This window comes from Aplosporella prunicola, assembly GCF_010093885.1.
Source record: "Aplosporella prunicola CBS 121167 unplaced genomic scaffold K452scaffold_33, whole genome shotgun sequence".
NCBI classification, from domain to species: Eukaryota; Fungi; Ascomycota; class Dothideomycetes; order Botryosphaeriales; family Aplosporellaceae; genus Aplosporella; species Aplosporella prunicola.
The window spans coordinates 24,130-42,166 of record NW_022983561.1 but is presented as its reverse complement, the minus strand read 5'-3'; the positions used below and the strand labels follow the sequence as shown (position 1 = coordinate 42,166).

The 18,037-nt window shown below is 55.0% G+C and overlaps 5 protein-coding genes across 5 annotated transcripts; 3 read left to right on the top strand and 2 right to left on the bottom strand.

Annotated features, from left to right (window-relative positions):
* Positions 1–371: 371 nt before the first annotated feature.
* On the bottom strand, positions 372–1,489 carry K452DRAFT_236375 (uncharacterized protein; the record flags this gene model as incomplete). Its single annotated transcript, XM_033537501.1, has 4 exons — positions 372–565; positions 623–870; positions 930–1,013; positions 1,113–1,489. The coding sequence occupies 4 exons, from the start codon at positions 1,487–1,489 to the stop codon at positions 372–374; spliced, it is 903 nt and encodes a 300-aa protein (XP_033392863.1).
* A 631-nt stretch (positions 1,490–2,120) lies between these two features.
* Positions 2,121–3,652, top strand: K452DRAFT_291796 (uncharacterized protein). The gene is made up of 3 exons (XM_033541252.1): positions 2,121–2,536; positions 2,609–2,949; positions 3,020–3,652. The coding sequence occupies exons 1-3, from the start codon at positions 2,276–2,278 to the stop codon at positions 3,429–3,431; spliced, it is 1,014 nt and encodes a 337-aa protein (XP_033392862.1). The 5' UTR covers positions 2,121–2,275; the 3' UTR covers positions 3,432–3,652.
* A 1,182-nt stretch (positions 3,653–4,834) lies between these two features.
* On the bottom strand, positions 4,835–6,524 carry K452DRAFT_302179 (uncharacterized protein; the record flags this gene model as incomplete). The annotated part of the gene is made up of 2 exons (XM_033542555.1): positions 4,835–4,864; positions 4,938–6,524. The coding sequence occupies 2 exons, from the start codon at positions 6,522–6,524 to the stop codon at positions 4,835–4,837; spliced, it is 1,617 nt and encodes a 538-aa protein (XP_033392861.1).
* Positions 6,525–9,096: 2,572 nt separating this feature from the next.
* Positions 9,097–11,859, top strand: K452DRAFT_236374 (uncharacterized protein; the record flags this gene model as incomplete). Its single annotated transcript, XM_033537500.1, has 4 exons — positions 9,097–9,764; positions 9,863–10,495; positions 10,547–11,063; positions 11,116–11,859. 4 exons carry the CDS (start codon positions 9,097–9,099, stop codon positions 11,857–11,859), a joined length of 2,562 nt encoding a protein of 853 aa, XP_033392860.1.
* Positions 11,860–12,885: 1,026 nt separating this feature from the next.
* K452DRAFT_329368 (uncharacterized protein) lies at positions 12,886–14,411 on the top strand (the record flags this gene model as incomplete). The annotated part of the gene is made up of 2 exons (XM_033545050.1): positions 12,886–13,467; positions 13,527–14,411. The coding sequence occupies 2 exons, from the start codon at positions 12,886–12,888 to the stop codon at positions 14,409–14,411; spliced, it is 1,467 nt and encodes a 488-aa protein (XP_033392859.1).
* Between the last annotated feature and the right edge of the window lie 3,626 nt (positions 14,412–18,037).

The following is an 18,037-nucleotide window of genomic DNA, read 5'->3' as shown; positions in this document are numbered from 1 at the left end:
GCTGCTGAGAATGCAGTGATGTAGTGTCGCTTGCATAAACGCCGCTTCCATGCAAATCAAATCTCCAAATCAAAAAATCGAAGTAATAACTCCCAGAATCGGACACTAGTGAGAACCTCGAATGGACCATCGGACAGATCGAACTGGACGCGCTATGCTTTTGAATCTCAACCAACATCCTTTTTTCCACACGTTCCGAGTCAACCCCAACTTGGCTTTCATAGTCATACAGTGCAGTCGCATCATCCAGGCCGTCATTCATTTAGTCCGCGCCGACAATTGGCGTTTGTAGGTCTGGGTACCTCCGTAACCGCTGAATGCTTTCGGAAAACACGAACCAATCACTCAGTTCTCCATTTCCACCCAATCACTCACTGTGCCAAATACCCTCCATCAACCGGCAATCCCACGCCTGTAACCCACGCTGCATCATCCGAAGCCAAGAACACAGCGGCCTTGGCAACGTCCGTCACATTGCCCCACTCGCCCCAGGGCGTTGTCGAAGTCATCAGCGCATTGACCTCTGGGTTACTGTAGTTCTCACGCGTCTGAGAAGTCTTGGTGACTGGCAACTGTGAGCACAGAGGGATCAAGCTGGTTGTCTTTCTCAAGAGACACTTACAGCCCGGACAGAGGGCATTGCAATGGATCTTGTCCGCCGCGTAGTCCAGCGCAATCTGCCTCGTCATGTTCAGCACGGCGCCCTTGGACGCGCAGTACGCGCCGGCGCCGCCGCGGATCCCGACGAAGCCGAGCATGCTCGCCACGTTCACGATCCAGCCTTTGCGTCCGGTCTCGTCGGGGATCTGGTTGAGGAACTGCGCACAAGCGTACTTGCATCCGAGGTAGACGCCGCGTAGGTTTACTCTCCTACGCCCTTGTTAGTCGCTCGCTGTTCTTTCAATGTCCTGTCTCTTGAATGCACTCACAGCATCCTGTCAAACAGAGCATCATCCTCTTCATGAATGCGCACATGAGGAGTCTTCGTTCCTATGCCCGCATTATTCACGATACTGCCCCGACACAACCATAAAGTCAGTCCGCTAAACTCGGCATGCACCCCCACAAAGCAGCAGCAACAACAACTCCAAACAACAGCACAAAGTACTCACATATCCAGCCTCCCGCCAAGCTTAACCGCCGTCTCAACCGCGGCAAGCACATCCCCCGCCTCGCCGACATCGCAGCGAACAAAAACGGCCTTGTCGACGCCAAAGCGGTCATTGACCAAGTCGTGCGTGGGCAGCGTGTTGATGTCGACGCCGAGCGCGGGCTCGGGCATCAGGTCCGCGCACACGATCAGCCGCGTGCCGTGCGACGCGTACGCCAGGCAGATGGCGCGCCCCAGCCCGCTCGACGCCCCCGTCACCAGCGCCACTTTGTTGTGCAGGCGCGGCAGGTGCCCCAGCAGCGTCGTTGCTGGGTAGGGCGCTGCTGTTGAGGGCGGCAGCGGCGCTGCGGCTGTGGTGCCTGTGGGTGCTTCCGCCATGGTTTGGGAACGTGTCAATTCTGAGTCGCGCTTTCTTCTGGCTGTGTGAGAGTTGGGAGAGCTGCGGCGAGTAGTGTTTCGGTATGGTATGGGATGGATGTCACAGATGGAGGAGTTTGGGAGCAAGCAGGAATTCAGTGATGGAATTTGAGTTTTTTTTTTTTTTTGTTGGCTTTTCTGTCTGGCTTCCAAAGCTATTCTGATGTAATGGCAGGACTGTCGGTCTGGCCGGAGAGTGTTGATCACGACGAAGGCACGGAAGGTCAATCCGAAGCGCGTCCGAAGGAGGGCGGGCATGGAGGTCGACGATGGCGCGGGTGTGAATTGGATTTGCTGACGCGCTAGGCCCTTGCCCCGCACTCTGCCCCTCGCTCTCCGGATTCGGCAATTGCGAGCAACGAAAACACCTGGACATGGACGACCTGATTGTGGTCCGGACGAACCCTTTCAGATGCAGACAAAAAACAATTGTCTTGTAAACGTACGAATACCTCTGCGTCGGGCCAGAAATTGCACGCTCTTGTCGCCAGATACGACAAACTGCTTCGTCACGTCCCGCAGCCGCGCAGGGAAGGCCGACGCGAGTAAGTGTCTTCCCCGCCTCCATACATCAACAATTGCGGGGATGGGGGGCAACGACGAGCAAGGCGAACTCCTCGTGATGGGGGTGATTCGCCATCGCCCATCCAGCTGAAAAGACTTTACCTACCTACCTACCTCGAGGCTGTCCTGCGCGCACCTGTCCGCTTTTTTCAACAACATACAACAGCAGCAACCGCAACCGCCATGTCCGCGTCCTCGGAACCCCTCCACTCCCTCCTCGACCTCCTGCGCGCCCGCAGCACCGTCGACTGCGACACGCTGGACGCGGCCGTCGCCCACGAGCGCGGCCCCTTTGCCGACTGCACGTCGAACCAGGCGATTGCGTGCGCCGAGCTGCAGGAGCACCGGCACAAGGAACTGTTGCAACGCGCCGCGACGCTGGCAAAGGAGCTGCATCCCAAGTACTCGGACGTGGAGCTCAAGACACTGGCGGTCGAGATTGGGGTGCGTGGCCTCCCTACCTATGAACGACGACGACGACGCTGACACCGCAGCCGCCGCTGCCGCAACCCCCAGATGATCCTCCTCGTCCTCCAAATCGCGCCGCACCTAACCGGCTTCGTGCACATCCAAGCCAACCCCTTCGACTCGTACAACGCCGCGCGCACCGTCGCGGGCGCCCAACGCATCGTCGCGCTGTTCCGCGCCGTCGAGCCGCGCTTCGACACGTCGCGCGTGTGCATCAAGATCGCGAGCACGTGGGAGGGCCTGCAGGCGTGCAGGGCGCTGCAGGCCGCCGGCATCGAGACGCTCGCCACGACGCTGTTCACGCTCGAGCAGGCGGCGCTGGCGGCCGAGGCCGGGTGTCGCTACGTCGCGCCGTATGTGAACGAGCTCAAGGTGCATTTTGACAAGAGGTGCGTACCCGGGCACTACCTGCACATGAAAAGAACCGCTTGAATCTCACACCAGCACCAACAACCACAGCTACTGCGACCCGGCCCCCAACCTCGCCCTCTGCGTCCAGACCCAACGCTACCTCCAGCACCACAGCTACCGCACAGCCGTGCTCCCCGCCAGCCTAACCAACATAACGGAATGCCTCTCCCTGGCCGGCGTCGCGCACATCACGGTCCCGCCCGCGCTGCTACGCGAACTGGCCAGCACGCCGGCGCTGGACCCCTCGGCCTTCCCGTCGCTCTTCGACGACGCCAAGCTGGCCAAGCTCGGCATGCCAGAGAAGCTGGCCTGCGTGCGCGAGGAGAGCGCGTGGCGCATGGCGTTTACGCGGAGTGGGAAGGGCGTGCAGGAGAAGAAGATTGTGCAGGCGATTAATATTTTCTGCGATATGCAGGGTAAGCTGGAAGAGGTTATGGGGGCTGTGCTGGGGGGTTCTTGAGAGTGAGAGAGAGGGGCTGGGGGAGGAAAGGCCGTGTATGAGCCCAAGAGTGGAGGAGCGCCAATGCCTTTGTAGGAGCAACAATTGAAACGTCTGATGAACGTACTCATGGGCCCAAGGAGAAAGAGAGAGAGAGAGAGAGCGAGAGCGAGAGCAGAGCAGCGAGACCATAGGTAGAGGAGTACCTAGCCCACCCCTCAGCCCGCGATATATGACGTCAGAACACACCAATCACAGTGCCATACGCAAGCAAAGCTCCATTAATCGTCAACACCTCCCTCGATCCAGCAACAGCAGCACCAGCAGCAGCAGCACCAGCAGCCAGGCCTACATCTACACATAACTACTGCACCTGGTCCATCCGCATTTGTATCCCCTCTCTTCCCTTCCCTCTCCCACCTCACCCCACCCCACGCTTTCGTTCGTTTCATTCTAGTACGTTCGTAGTGCTTGCTTTAACCGTAGTAGGGTAGGTAGCTCCTATATGTTCTCTTCATGCCTTTGTTGTTGTTATAGTTGTAATTGTTGTTGTCGTGTCGTTTCAGCTGCTGCAATAGAAGCTCAGCTCCTGACGCCCCCTCCTATCCTGCACTAGCTACCTTATTCAATACCTATGCAGCAAACAAAAACGCAGCTAGCCACTTTTTTTTGTCCTGCCCTTCTCCGCCTACCACCCACTTAATACTACCTTACTTTCTCTGTCTGAGCTGAGACGGCCTTTGTTCGCTACCCTCCCTCCCTCCTTCCCTCCCTCCCGCCTTCCTCCCGCCTTCCTCCTCTTCTGCCTCCCCCTTCTCTCAAGGTCTTTGTTTAGGGTTTTAGTTTGCTTTACTTTTGTTTCGGCAGCGGACCGACCTCCGACCAAACGGGCATGTGTACCTCTCATTCATCGCCCCTCACTACTCCCGCTGTCCCGCACCGTCATCTGTACCCCCGCCCCTGCGCATCTCGCTGCCGTTTTTCGTATTCGTGGTGCGAAAAGAAAAAGAAAGCAGAACAGAAACTGGTGGTACAGAAATTCGGAAACAAGAATCTCAATACGACAATAAAAAAAAAGAAAGAAAAAAGCGCCATCTTCTTCTTCGTCGTCGTAGCGCAACAGCTCGCGACGAAAAGTAGACAGCGTTTAAGAATGGTTGTTAAGAAAAAAACACGGAAAGGAATAGGAAATAAAAACACATCGCTATGCAGTTGACATAAAAGGAAAGAGTCCAGTCGTCGAATACACCGCAGAAAAAAGTTGCATGCAGCGACTGGGGAAACCGCCCAGGGTATAACCGCTACGCACACCCATATTGTCCAATCCAAACCCATGACATCGTTCGAGCCGCTTGATGCGGCAGCTGTTGCTACATAGCAGCGAGGCGCGAGACAAGCCAGGCATCACAGTAAATGTGAGCTCTTCAATGGCGCGGACGCTTCCAGTAGTATTGCTGTTCTTCGCGTCAGCATGGTATCCATTCTCTTCCGGTTGTAACACGCGATTAGCAGTTTCATCTTCCTTACCTTGTGGCTCTTTCTCACAGACCTGAGACCGGTTCCACCAATGCCGCCCATAACTGCTTCGCGCCGATGCTCGTTGTCGTCCATTTCCGGGACGTAGTAGAACTCGTTCTCCAACTCCTTACCAGAAGCGTCTTTGCCTACCCGGTTGATCTCGCCGATGCACGGAATGTGATCCAGCAGGTGCTGCAGATCCGTGCCCGTAAGGCGGGCCGAAGCCTCCGCAGCCTGCTCTTCAAGAAGGCTGTCCTTGCCGGAGCGGCGAGGACGACGAATCTCAGGGCCACCGCGCAGTTCGACTGGGAGATTACCTAGTATCGTCGACAGCGGCATTGAGTGCAGGCGAGAGAAGGCGAGCTGGTTGATGACATGGTTTTTGACGGGGGAGTCGTTAACCTTGGGGCGTGTCGTGGAGTCGGCACCGGTACGTGCTTGCTGAGGCGAGCCCGATCTCTCCCTCATGGGGCGCTTGGGGCGAGGGTGGGACGTTGGGTAACGGTTGTGCGGGAAGGACGCCATGCGCGACAGAATGTTTTCACCGAATGGACCGAACGAGTGGACGACAGGATCGTTTTCTTCGTCTCGGTCTGAGAACTCGTCAGAGCGGAAGGAATCCCGCGGCTCCTCGGATTTAAAATCCTCTACAGTTGAGCCCGAGTAAAAGGTCTGAGAGGTTGGGGCAGCAGCAACAGCAGCAGGAGCAGCAGCCTTGGCCTGGTCGTCGCCAGACTCACCGTCTTCATATACCTGCACCGCAGGAACTTCGGGAAGTTCTGCAGGGTCGGAGGCTAGGAAAGTCAAGTCGTTCGCTTCAGCAAGCTGCTGAGAACGTGCAGGAGACTCGGGGGATTGAGGGACCATGGGCGGAGGGCTGGAGTCGAAGCGGGCGACCGAAGGCAACCTTCTCCTTGTTGGGGTATCTTCGCAATACGTCGTGTCAGAACCCGCTGACATGCTCCTCTTTCTGCCGCTGAAGGGCCAGACAATCAAGACACGAGTGTCTTGCACGTCCAGCATAATTTCCGCTGAAGGCTTGTCAGACGAGAAGGTATCACCCTTGACCAGCTCGTAGATTTGACCGCGGCAATGGATCTTGCAGCCATTCCAGCCCATGCACTCTATCACAATCTCGCCCGACACGTGCTCGGAGCTAGGCGCGTTGTATTGCACGCGCACATGGACGCGTGAGATGAGACGGTTGGCAGAGAGCTGGTGGTGAGACGAGTTGCTGGACCTCCCCATGAGAATGGGCTCGCCATTTGCGGGGATCTCGATGGAGGGGACGGCACAGAGCGGGTTGCGCTCGGTCAAGGTGGACAGAGTGCGCTGCAAGCCGGTCTTGGCGTGCTGCGGCGGGGACGACGGCAACATGCCAGTGGACGAGGTTGGCATTGGCGTAGGATAGTATTTGAGCTCGACCTTGGGGAGACCAGAGGTCTCGTCGAACTTGCGTTTCGGAGCGCGAGGCAGGGGCGACGAGGAGAGAGGCTCAAAGGCTGGCAGCAGTGAAGGCTTGGGGGCCGAGGTCGGACGCGACGGGGAGAGGGTGGGCGGCATTGGGACGATCTCCTTAGGCGGGGAGTCGTCCATGGTGTGGGACGGGGGCGCTCGACGCGAGTCGAAGGGTTTTGTCGTCGGAGCGGTCGGTGGTTGGCGTGTAGTCAGCGCGTGTGTGGTGAGGCGTGGGTACCTATCAGGGCACGCGGCGCTCGGCGGGGCACGGGCGAGCGAGGGCGGGCGGGCAGGATGGGGGAGGAAGCAAAGACGAGACGACTAGAGGGCGGTGGCCATGACGGAGGAAAGGCCAGAGGAAACGAATTTGAAGGAGCTGAGACGCGGTGCGCGCTTCGACTAAGGTGGATGCTGCTGAACGCGGGCGCTCAGACTTGGTTCTCCACACAAGGAAGAAAGCCGCGTGCGTGCCGTGGCATCAAGGCACACCTCCGACGCGGCCAGTCCCGATGAGGCACGCATTCTTTTCCCAGCCAATTTTTGGCCCTTTCACTACCAGTCTGCAACCCAGTGGCCTCTTGGGCAGGGGGGGTTACGGATAGAGGCCCAAAAGGGCCCCTCTCTCTCCTCTGCGCAGAGACGCTGCTGTGGCCTCAGCCGTGCCCTTTGCTCCGCCCAGCCCTCACCCCATGACATCGGAGCGCGTTCTAGTGGGTGCCCGTCTTAGACGCGCCCGCATCATACATGCTGATCTTTTTCCCACGGCCTGCAGAATCCGGCTGTGCTGGGCTCACGGGTCAGCCACTCAATATCCAACCTGTCGTACCACGCGTTACATCAATTGCCCAGCTCCTGCCCAGGCTTTCGTCTGCGCGGCACGCGTCTCGGCCGCCCTGGAGGCTCAACCGAGAGTCAATCCACCTGCGCGTCGGCACGCGACAGCGAAGAGCTTGCCTGCTTAGTCGTGTCCGCTTTAACGCGCGGGTGCCGGCGTCAACCCACACGATAAGCTTGCATTTTCTCCGCCAAACACCGTCCGTCTACGGCCCTGCACCGCTGCAAATATGACCTTGAGTCTTGTGGAAAGTAATTGCCCCCATCGATCTGCGAGGCCCTTTATGCCAGCGCAGACCGGCCACGACCAAATCGCCCGGACCTCATACGGTTCATGATGTTATGCGCTTCGGCTAGGAAAATGGCTGGCAGAAATATGTCAATTGCCGGCGGTGCGCTGGGCGGTGCGCTCGGCAAATGCTCGGCTCTCAATCTCTCGCTTAGTCATATGCCTGTGTCCGATCCCCAGCAGGAATTGGGAAGCTCCAGCCGTACATTCCCTCATCTCGACCGCGTTCGTTACTCGAGTACCACGCCCCTAACCCAATCCGCCGTATAAGCTCGCTAAGCTTACTTCTACGCGTCGAGTGCCCATACCACCGTCACCGATCGCACACCGCGCAGGCCAACTACGAACTAGACCCCGCATACGTACAGAGAACCTCAGGACCAATGCTTTTCTTTAACGAGTCAGGAGAAACGCATATCTAAGAGTTGGAAGAACGTCGATCCTACGTTTAGGACCCAGATACGACCGCGCTGCCGAACTAGCTAGCGAGCGAGGTGAAATCGAGACAGGACGTTATAGAGGAGAATCTAAGCCTGCAAAGCAAGCGGAGTGACTTATGTTAATGGCAGCGAGAAGATGACCAAGGAGAGCTGAGTGAGCGCTAAGAAGAAGGAAAAGATGGAGGGCAAGCCCGTCAGGAAAAGAAAGGGAGAGCAAGGAAGCCCAGGGTAACGACCCTGGCAGATAGAAAGCCGAAGGCGCAAAAGGCGGCCGCCAAAGTTGAACGCGGCGACTATGATGTCGACAAAAACAAGGGTGTTTGGTCGTCAAGATTGGACATGAGAAAAGGTCGTTAGGGAAAGCGAGTTCCTTGGTCAGTACCAGCTTTCCCTCACGCCGAAGAGTGGACAGGTAATTGGCATGCTTCCACTGGGTGAGGTGTTTGCTTGGAGACGACCATGGCCGCATCTATCTATCAATGCTGACCGAATGACTACGTTGATCAGCGGGCGATGTCTTTTAGACATGCCGATGCTAAGCGTCGATCATGCGCCGGGCTCGCGGAGAGGGCTATCCTATCATAGCACGCTTATGCCAGTGGCTTGAAATCTTCTCGGTGGGCGCTATGTGGCCGGATGAGAGTCGATGAAATTTACGTACAAAAAGTAGTTCTCGCAAAATACTTAGACATGCTACATTGATGCTGGGCGAATCATGTTATGAGCTTACCCCTCGCGGCAGCGCAAAGATGCATATGATCGCTTTCATCCGCTTGGCTGGTCTCATCACGGCTTGCCTAACCGGTCGACCAGTCAAAAATCAGGGTCCCGCACGAGTGGAATGCCAGATGAACAGATGTTAAAAGGGTCCGGCCTGCCTGACGCGCGACCAACCAACGCCAAGGGTTTTTCCAACAACATCCACATGCCAAAGCGCGTTGCCTAGGCGGTCGGTGGTCTTGAAGATCGCTAGAGTTCAAGGCTTTTTAGCTCCGCGCCCGCGCCCATGCAGCATGCCCGTTCCGCGTGGGGCTAGATATAGTAGCGGCCTGAACTCTTTCCTTCCAGCGAACACCACCACCACAACTCCTTGGAAAAGGGAAATCCCTTAGGTGGCGCCAGCTGCCTGCTTATCCGTCCATTCACCATGCCGAACTCCGCCGACGAAAGGTCGTCGTCGCCAACCTCGCAGCCCGCCTCGAGAAACTCCCGCAACGCTTCCGCTTCGCGAGCCAGTCACCAGCATGCTCCCACCCACCCAAGCGGCCTACGCGAGTCTCACTACCCCTCGACTTCACCAGAGGACAGGATGGCCGGACCGTCAATGAGCGGAAACGACTCTTCGCGCCGCGGAAGAGAGCTCTCAACAGAAATCTACGAACCCCGCGTCGACAACGACGGTATTCGGCCAACAATTCCCGAGCACGCCTCTGCCGCATCTGCACGCTCCGCCTCACCCGCGGCCGGTTCTTTCGACGAGCCGGGTGACTCTTCGACGAACATTCGCTCGCGTCTTTTGGGCCAGAGAGACTGGGATTGCGCCTCGGGGTGCGGGTCGGATAACTGCCAGCATGGCGCGCTGTCGCCGCGACCGCCCTCCCACAGGAGCTACGGCAGTTTTGCGGATTTTGCCCACTCGCAAGGGCTCGGCGGCCGGTATCCTGGCGGCCTAGGCGACAGAGCGGGCACCAGCTCGGATATGGCGCAAGAACTGCTGGGTGAGTCGATCACAGACGGCCTGCTGGGTGGGCAGGGTAAAAACAACACGACGGCATGGTTGGCGGATAGACATGGAATCAAGAATAGACGAGCAATGTGGGTAGCAACGTTTTATTACTCTTCGGCTGTTTCGGGACTGCTGACACGCGGAGTCATGTCCGCCTGCTAGAGCCGCTTGCTGACCGCTGACACAGGTACCTGGCGTATTATATTCCAATCTTCAACTGGGTAAAGCAGTACAAATGGTCGTATCTACGGGGAGATCTGGCTGCCGCGGTCACCATGGCTTCCTTCTATATCCCCATGTCTTTGTCCTACGCCTCCAACTTGGGACATTTGCCTCCGGTCAACGGACTGTACAGTTTCGTCTTCAACCCTTTGATCTATGCGATCCTTGGTACCGCGCCTATGATGATTGTTGGCCCCGAGGCGCCGGGCTCTTTGCTCACTGGCGAGGTGGTCAGAGAAAACATCAGAAATGGCAACAGCGGAGAGCTTGATGGCCAGAGAAACGCAGAAATTGCCGGCATTGTTACGTCCATGGCTGGAGCCATTATCCTCTTGTCAGGTTTGTTCCGTCTTGGTTTCTTGGATAGCGTGCTCAGCAGGCCCTTCCTAAGGGGCTTCATCAGCGCCGTTGGCGTTGTCATCTTTGTCGATCAGCTCATTCCTGAGATGGGTCTCGTCCGCATTGCATCCGGCCCTCATGGCATAGAGCATGGCAGTTGTACAGACAAGATTGCTTTCCTATTCAAAAATGCTGGCAAAGCGCACAGTTTGACGTGTGCTGTATCATTTGGAGCATTTGCAATTATCATGGTTTGCAGGTAAGTTCCATGGTATTATTACACAGACGAAGCTAACCTATACAATAAAAGGGAGCTTAAAAAGCGACTACAGCCACGCTTCCCCCCGGTTGCCTACGTTCCGGACCGCTTCATTGTTGTTGTGTTGTCCGCCATTTTTACTTGGAAATTTGGCTGGGACAAGCAAGGTTTGGCCATTCTTGGAGACGTAACTGCCGGTGGAGGAAAGCTCTTTGACATCCACTTTCCATTCGATATTTCGCACCTCCAGTACGCCTCTGATGCCTTCGGAACGGCATTTACGATTGCCTTGCTGGGCTTCTTTGAATCTTCCGTCGCGGCGAAGAGTTTGGCGCCGGCTCCGGATGGCATTCAGAGTGTCAACTTGAGCGCAAATCGCGAGCTTGTTGCACTGGGCGTGGCGAACCTGACAGGTGGGCTGTTCATGGCGCTGCCGGCGTTTGGTGGATATGGCAGGAGCAAAGTGAATGCTTCAACTGGCGGCAGGACGCCGATGAGCAGCATTTTCCTCAGCTTGATTACGATGTTCAGTGTCGCCTTCCTTCTCCCTTACTTTTTCTATATTCCTGTAAGCATTCTTTCTTTGATTCCTGCGAAGATGCATGCTAACCTTTGCACAGAAAGGAGTGCTCTCCGCCATGATCGGCGTCGTCGCCTACTCTCTTATCGAGGAAGCACCGCATGACATCCACTTCTTCTGGAAGATCCGCGGCTGGTCTGAGCTCTCACTTATGCTAATCATCTTTGTGGTGACCATCTTTTGGGATATCAAGAAAGGTATCGCCGTGGGAATCGGACTATCCCTTCTGCGCGTGATCCGCCACTCGACCCGGCCCCGCATCCAGATCTTGGGCCGCATTCCGGGCACAGCGGATCGGTTCGAGAACGCCGAGATCGCCCCTGGGCGGGTAGAGTTCATCGAGGGCTGTCTCATCGTCAAGATCCCGGAGCCGCTAACCTTTGCCAACACGGGCGCCCTGCGATCGCGGCTCAAGCGGCTCGAGGAGCACGGAACCAACGCAGCGCACCCAGCGCTGCCGCGTGTGCGCCGCGAAGAGCACAACAAGAATGTCATCTTCGACGTACATGGTGTCACGTCGCTCGACGGTGCGGGCGCCCAGGTTTTGTACGAGATTGTGCAAAGCTACGTCGGACGTGGCGTGCGTGTTTTCTTCTGCCGTGTGCCGCGCCGCGGCGGCGAGGTGTGGCGTCTCTTCGAGCAGAGCGGCATCGTCGACACGTGTGGCGGCCCCCGCCACTTTGTCAACAGTGTCGAGATGGCGCTGCGCATGACTGAGCTCGAGAGCATCACGGATGCTCTGGATGCGAGAGAGGGCAGGGCATCGGATGAGGGCAGGACGTAGGATTAAGGAGTCGCAAGGGCCAGATTTGAGCTGGCGGTGAGAAGATCGAGACTCGAGAGCGGGCCTGGACTTGTGGATGCGGATGCGGGGGTGGGGCGAAAAAAGTAACTCTCCCTTTCCTTATTTTCCCTATCTACACTTCGGCCTTCTCTCCGCGCAGGCCTCTATACCTCGCTTCGGGTATCAGAGCCGTGTAGTGCGGCTGATGCCTCGGCCTGGGGTAGATGATGGAAACTACACTAAAAGCAAGCTTTTACGTTGCGGGTGCGACGGTGGCATTTTTTACACTTCAGCCGTAACTGCAAGTCTGGTGACACGCGGGAATAAATAGCGGGGCTCCGAGCGAACCCCGTGGGGAGAGGAGGTGTAGGTGCGGAGAAAGCCAGCCAGCCAACGCCAGCCAAGCCAGCCAATGCCAGCCAGCGTGCCCAGCACCTCTTACCTGCGCCAAGCTTTCTCCGCCCTCTGCGTCATCCACCTGTTCGCATGCGGTCACGCAGGCAAGCTTTGCCGCCTAGAGTGCTTTACCCCAGTCTTGCCCTAGCCCACTAGTGGCTTCTTCTCCCCCGTGGGGATGGCGCGAAGGATTCTGCTCCATGTCGGCAGCTTACACGGCTGATGCACCAGATCGTGTGCCGCGGCGGGCGTTATCCTAGGTGTGGAGGGGCGGCATAGCGGCGCAGAAAGCGATTGACGACGGGTACATAAGCCGTGCATGTCCGTCCCCGTCGTCGAGATTCTTCCTGTCTTCTGCGACTCGTTCTTCACTTTGCATCCTGGGATCCCCGCCACTGCAGCCCCAGTACCTTGGCTCGCCGGCTTGAGAAAGCTTGCCTTCGCCCCTCCCGCAGTAGAGGCTGGGCGCTCTGCAGCTAGTCGTGCGACAAGCAACCCAAGCTTTCCATCTTCCTTGTCAATACTCCGTACAACCAAATCACCATGGATGCCGAGAAGTACCGTGGCACCGAGCATATGGAGCACCAGGCGGCCCCGCCCATCGGGTCGGGTCAGGCCGAGGAGCCGTCAATGAGCGTGGGCCGGTACATAGCGACGCGGATCCCGACGCTGAAGCCGCCCATGGCCAAGGCGCCGAACCCGTTCAAGCTGCTGACGCTGCTGAACACGCAGCAGTGGATGTTCTTCCTGGTCGCTTTCATTGCATGGACGTGGGATGCGTTCGACTTTTTCACCGTGTCGCTGACGGTCGAGGACCTGGCCGAGTCGTTCGATAAGAGCAAGAAGGACATCACCTGGGGCATTACGCTGGTGCTGATGCTGCGCTCCGTCGGCTCCATCATCTTCGGTATCGCGGCCGACCGCTGGGGCCGCAAGTGGCCGTTTGTTGTCAACAACGTCCTGTTCATCATCCTTGAGCTTGGCACCGGTTTCTGTCAGACCTACAACCAGTTTTTGGGTGTCAGGGCGCTGTTCGGTATCGCCATGGGCGGCTTGTACGGCAATGCTGCGGCGACGGCCTTGGAGGATTGCCCCGAGGCGGCCAGAGGTATCATCTCAGGCATGCTGCAGCAGGGCTATGCCTTTGGCTACCTGCTCGCGACAGTGTTTGCCAGAGGCCTGGTCAACACCACGCCTCACGGCTGGAGGCCGGTAAGTTATTCATCCCGCCCGACATGCGAAGGAAGGACAAGCCAGCTAACGATTCCCAGCTCTTCTGGTTCGGCGCTGGCCCACCCGTCCTCATCATCCTCTTCCGGCTCTGTCTCCCCGAGACGCAAGCCTACCAAGAGCGCCAACGCGTGCGCGCAGCCGGGCACAACGTCGGCAAGACATTCGTGGCAGAAGGCCGCGTCGCGCTCAAGAAGCACTGGCTGCTTCTCATCTACCTCGTGCTACTCATGGCGGGGTTCAACTTCATGTCGCACGGCTCGCAAGACATCTACCCGACGATGCTCAGCAACCAGTACAACTTCAGCCCGAACGCGGTGACGGTGACGCAAGTGGTCGCGAACCTGGGCGCCATGGCCGGGGGCACGACAATCGGGTACTGCAGCCAGATCTTCGGGCGGCGGTTCAGCATCATCGTCATCTGCGTGCTCGGCGGCGCGCTGCTCTATCCCTACACGTTCGTGCGCAACGAGCGCATCATGGCCGTCGCCTTCTTCGAGCAGTTCTGCGTCCAGGGTGCCTGGGGCGTCATCCCCATCCACCTGATGGAGCTCTCGCCCGGCAGCTTCCGCACCTTCGTCGTCGGCACTGCGTACCAGCTCGGCAATCTCGTGTCCAGCGCCTCGTCTACCATCGAGGCTACCATCGGCGAGCAGTTCCCTCTGCCCCCGAAGGGCAAGGTGGAGCGCTATGCGTATGGAAAGGTCATCTGTATCTTTATGGGCTGCGTGTACGCCTACGTTATTGTGCTCACCCTGGTCGGCCCGGAGTATAGGGGCCGCAAGTTCGATGTTAGACATGATGCGGATATGGTCGAGGCGACGCATAATGACCATGAGGGTATCGAGCGCATTGTGCATCCCGATGCGAGGATGAGTGTGGGAGACGGTGAGAAGGCGGGCGCGGTTAGACGCGAGGCGGTTTAGAGGGTTGCTGGGGAGGGCTTCTTGGATGTGTCTTACGGTATATAACGAGTTTTCTTCTGGTGTAATTAGTTTAATGAGAAATGATCACGTCTTATTCCACATACCTACCTGCATGTTTATCTGCTTCGCTATAATCTTTTGCAGTGTCAGCGCTTTATAGCTACAGGACGACAGCTACATGCGGCGTAGAGTTATGTAGCCCATTGCTAGACGTGGAAACAGTCGCGTTCGACTTGGGTACACGTCTGTTGTATCTGTATTACGGGTTTCTTGGTTGCCAGGACCGCAAGTCACACGGAGCTCGCGGAAATTGTTAATCACAAGGTGACAGTGGTGTGGGGTTGTGATGTTTAATACGCTGTTGTTTTGCTTGACTTCACGTCGTGCTGTGGCTGCGGCTGCGGCGGCGGGGCGGTAGATGGAGTCAAAGAACTTCAGGACTTTTAATCACCCGGCTTCACTTGCGGGATCTAGTCGAATTGAGTCTTGTCTGTTTTCATCGTGTGGGCATGAATGCATTCGACCCTATGCAGATGTCAACCGATGACTAGATAACGACCATACCAAGCAGTGACAAACATATTCCCATGACATGGCAGATAACAAACAAAAATATCAATCTTGCGAAAAAGTGACAAAAAAGAACTGACGCAACCAAGAATCGAACTTGAACTTTCCAAAAAGAGAGGCAGACAGTTAAGGTGTAACACGCTCACGGGGTGCGTCACCACTTCGGCTCAAACCAGTAGACCAGCGAACCGGTAGACCAGTAAGAACGGGAGGATATACTCTCAACGGCTGCACTGGCAGAATGAGTTGCATCCCGGCCTCATATAGTAATGTTTTTGCGACGTACTTTAAACTGAAAAAATATTATATTCATATTCAACGCCCCGGTTAAATTGTTCACACACACACACCCCCTCTCTCGATGCCTCGCCTACTTTTTCCTCTAGCGTAAAAAGAAAGCTCATAATCTCGTACACGCTATTGTCCCGTCTCTACGACGGGCTCTCAGCTACCCTCTACTGTACCCTAAGATATTTTGGGTAATTCGGCAAGGCCGAAACCTACAGTGTCAATTCTGTAGCCTAGAAGACATATAAGATCTAGACGTATTGTGATACTACTGCCACGCATAAACACTAAATGAATGATAAGCAGTAAGGTATTAATAAAGGCATTAAGGTTATCGCGTGGGGCGGAAAGTTAACTATCCGGTTCAAGTTTAAACTAACTTCACCGCTAAATCTTGTTCGAGTTACGATAGTGGGGCGTGGGGACAGCAACCAAGTAGGTAGGTAATGATTCGCTCCTACCTTGTTACTTTCCTGTACAACTTAATCGCGAAAAGCCCTTCTCACGTACAGTACAACGCTTCAGTATGCTCTGCCCTTCTAATTTTTTATCACGTCGCTGTTGACTCTTTATCCCCAGCAATGCTTGCTCTTGAGAACATGCAATCATACTGTGTCGCGCGATATTCTACTAGAATATCCGTTTGTATTCTGAGCCAGTGGTTTTTAGGCCCAGATAATTTACCCATCCCTTAACGACATATTATGTGAATTCTACGATACCTATAAAGTACTCCATAGGTAGGTAGCCATAATAGAATATTACGCTACGGTTAGTAGACACTATATAGCTATAAAGAAATAAAAAGATATAGGGTATAATATTATTTTTTATTTTTATTTTTAATAAATAGGAAGGCAAAATATAGAGATATACAAGGGCATTCTACGAGGGTTTAAAAATAAAATATTGGGAGGATAGAGAGTATATTATATAAGTTTACACATATATTATCACGTGAGGTGGGCAAATTATCCGGTGCCTATTTTTGGGCTTTAACGAGCTGAGTTTCCCCAAAAATTACCTAAACTGTTGCCAGTTTGTTAGACATCTCGCCTCCGCTAGGCTATCTGAAACCGTTACGCAACACCCATTAGTAACCTGTCGTAGGCACGAGGCGACTTGGCGTGCAGCTATGCCGTGAGAAGTTATATACACACGCCGCTAGGCCATGACATGCCGCATACACGATTCGTAGACCGTAAGCCGCCACACATACACGACCCGTGAGACGCCACATATACACACCGCTAAGCCATTTCAGAAGCTTTCTATTCGCTACTACTACTAAAGAACCTGGACCTAACCAAGGTCTGTTAGAAGCGGAAGCGCTACAGCCTGCATAAGTGCGTGTAACCTCGTCGAAGCGGATTTGTTCGATTTTCCTTTCAGGGTTTATATAAATATATGGGTCCTAATTACAGTCCAGGTACTATTGAAGCTTCTCAAGTGAGCGCTCCCATCCGAAGTGCTCTCGTCTATTACTGTTCACTGCTGCCATCCCCGTCGTTTTATACTAAAATCAATCCTACATATCCTTGAGTATTTGGCCCTCTGATACGAACTATCCTATAGTAATGCCAGTCATGCCTCGTTCCTTTTCGCGCAGTGATGGGATTAACCTGGCTGGAGTACTTATAGCACTCGTAGCCACGATCATCTCTATCATTTTGGTATATATCAAGTGTCGTAGAAGGTTCAGGTCGCGTTCCCGAGGTAAGTGATCGATTAATACTTACTACTAATCGTGACGCTCTAACCAGCAATACAGAGAGGTCCGCAGACGAAGAAGAGCTTGACCACCTTGGTCCGCAGGCGTCGGGTCATCAGCAAAACCACCGTGGAACTCTCTGCAAATCTTTCACCGCACCATTATAGCTCAAAGAGAAATCAACAACTGCTTTGAACCACACTTCCAGACACCGAGTTTAAGGAACCAGCGTTCTGCCTTCGTTCAGTGAGCAGTAAGCCGACGTGGTTTGTTGGAAAGTGAGGAGCAAACCGGAGTTTTATGGTCGGATGAGGCGAATAAGCGCAGAGACAGTCAAATAGTCGGTTTCTTTTAGGAATGCGTCATGATAAATACGGCTCTGGATGATATTTGCGCATGTGAAATAAAGTAGTCGTCTCAGTTAATACTAAATGGTCGACATTTCGCGTAGCACGCGACAAGCTTTCCTTTATAAGTTATTAAGTTCTTGAGTAGCCGTCAGCTCAGCGAAAGAAGAATATGGGATCTCTACGAAAAGTCGAGGCTATTTAGAGTCCGGGGCTCTAAGAGGAGATGCTAATCACTGCAATAGCTGATGCATTAATGCTGGGATACGTAAGTAATGTTTGGAAAGCGTGTGCCAAAGCAGTTTTTTGAAAAGCCCGTAAGCGAAAGTAGGAAACAGGGGTGTTATGACGTATTTGTCTGGGACAGCACCAGAAAAAATTCCTGCCTGCATCGGCTGTCGCACGCTGAACACTGAAGAGTAATCCTCCACCATTTACTGTTTAATGAACAAAAGAGACGGCGTAGAACTTGCGGCGTTCTTCTTTTAAGGGCATTGTATTAAAACATACCTGCGGTAAAGCATATGTAGTTGAACCTGCAACCACTGCTGCTTTTACAAAGTCTGGGTTGGTGTAGGGAGCTGATCTTCCCTCGGCCATATCATCCAAGCATCGGAATATTACTAACGTCCTGGAATGGTGTCTGGTGACGAATTGTAAATGACAACATCTGGAGAAGTAGGAGGCGAGCGTATGTATGCTGACATGTG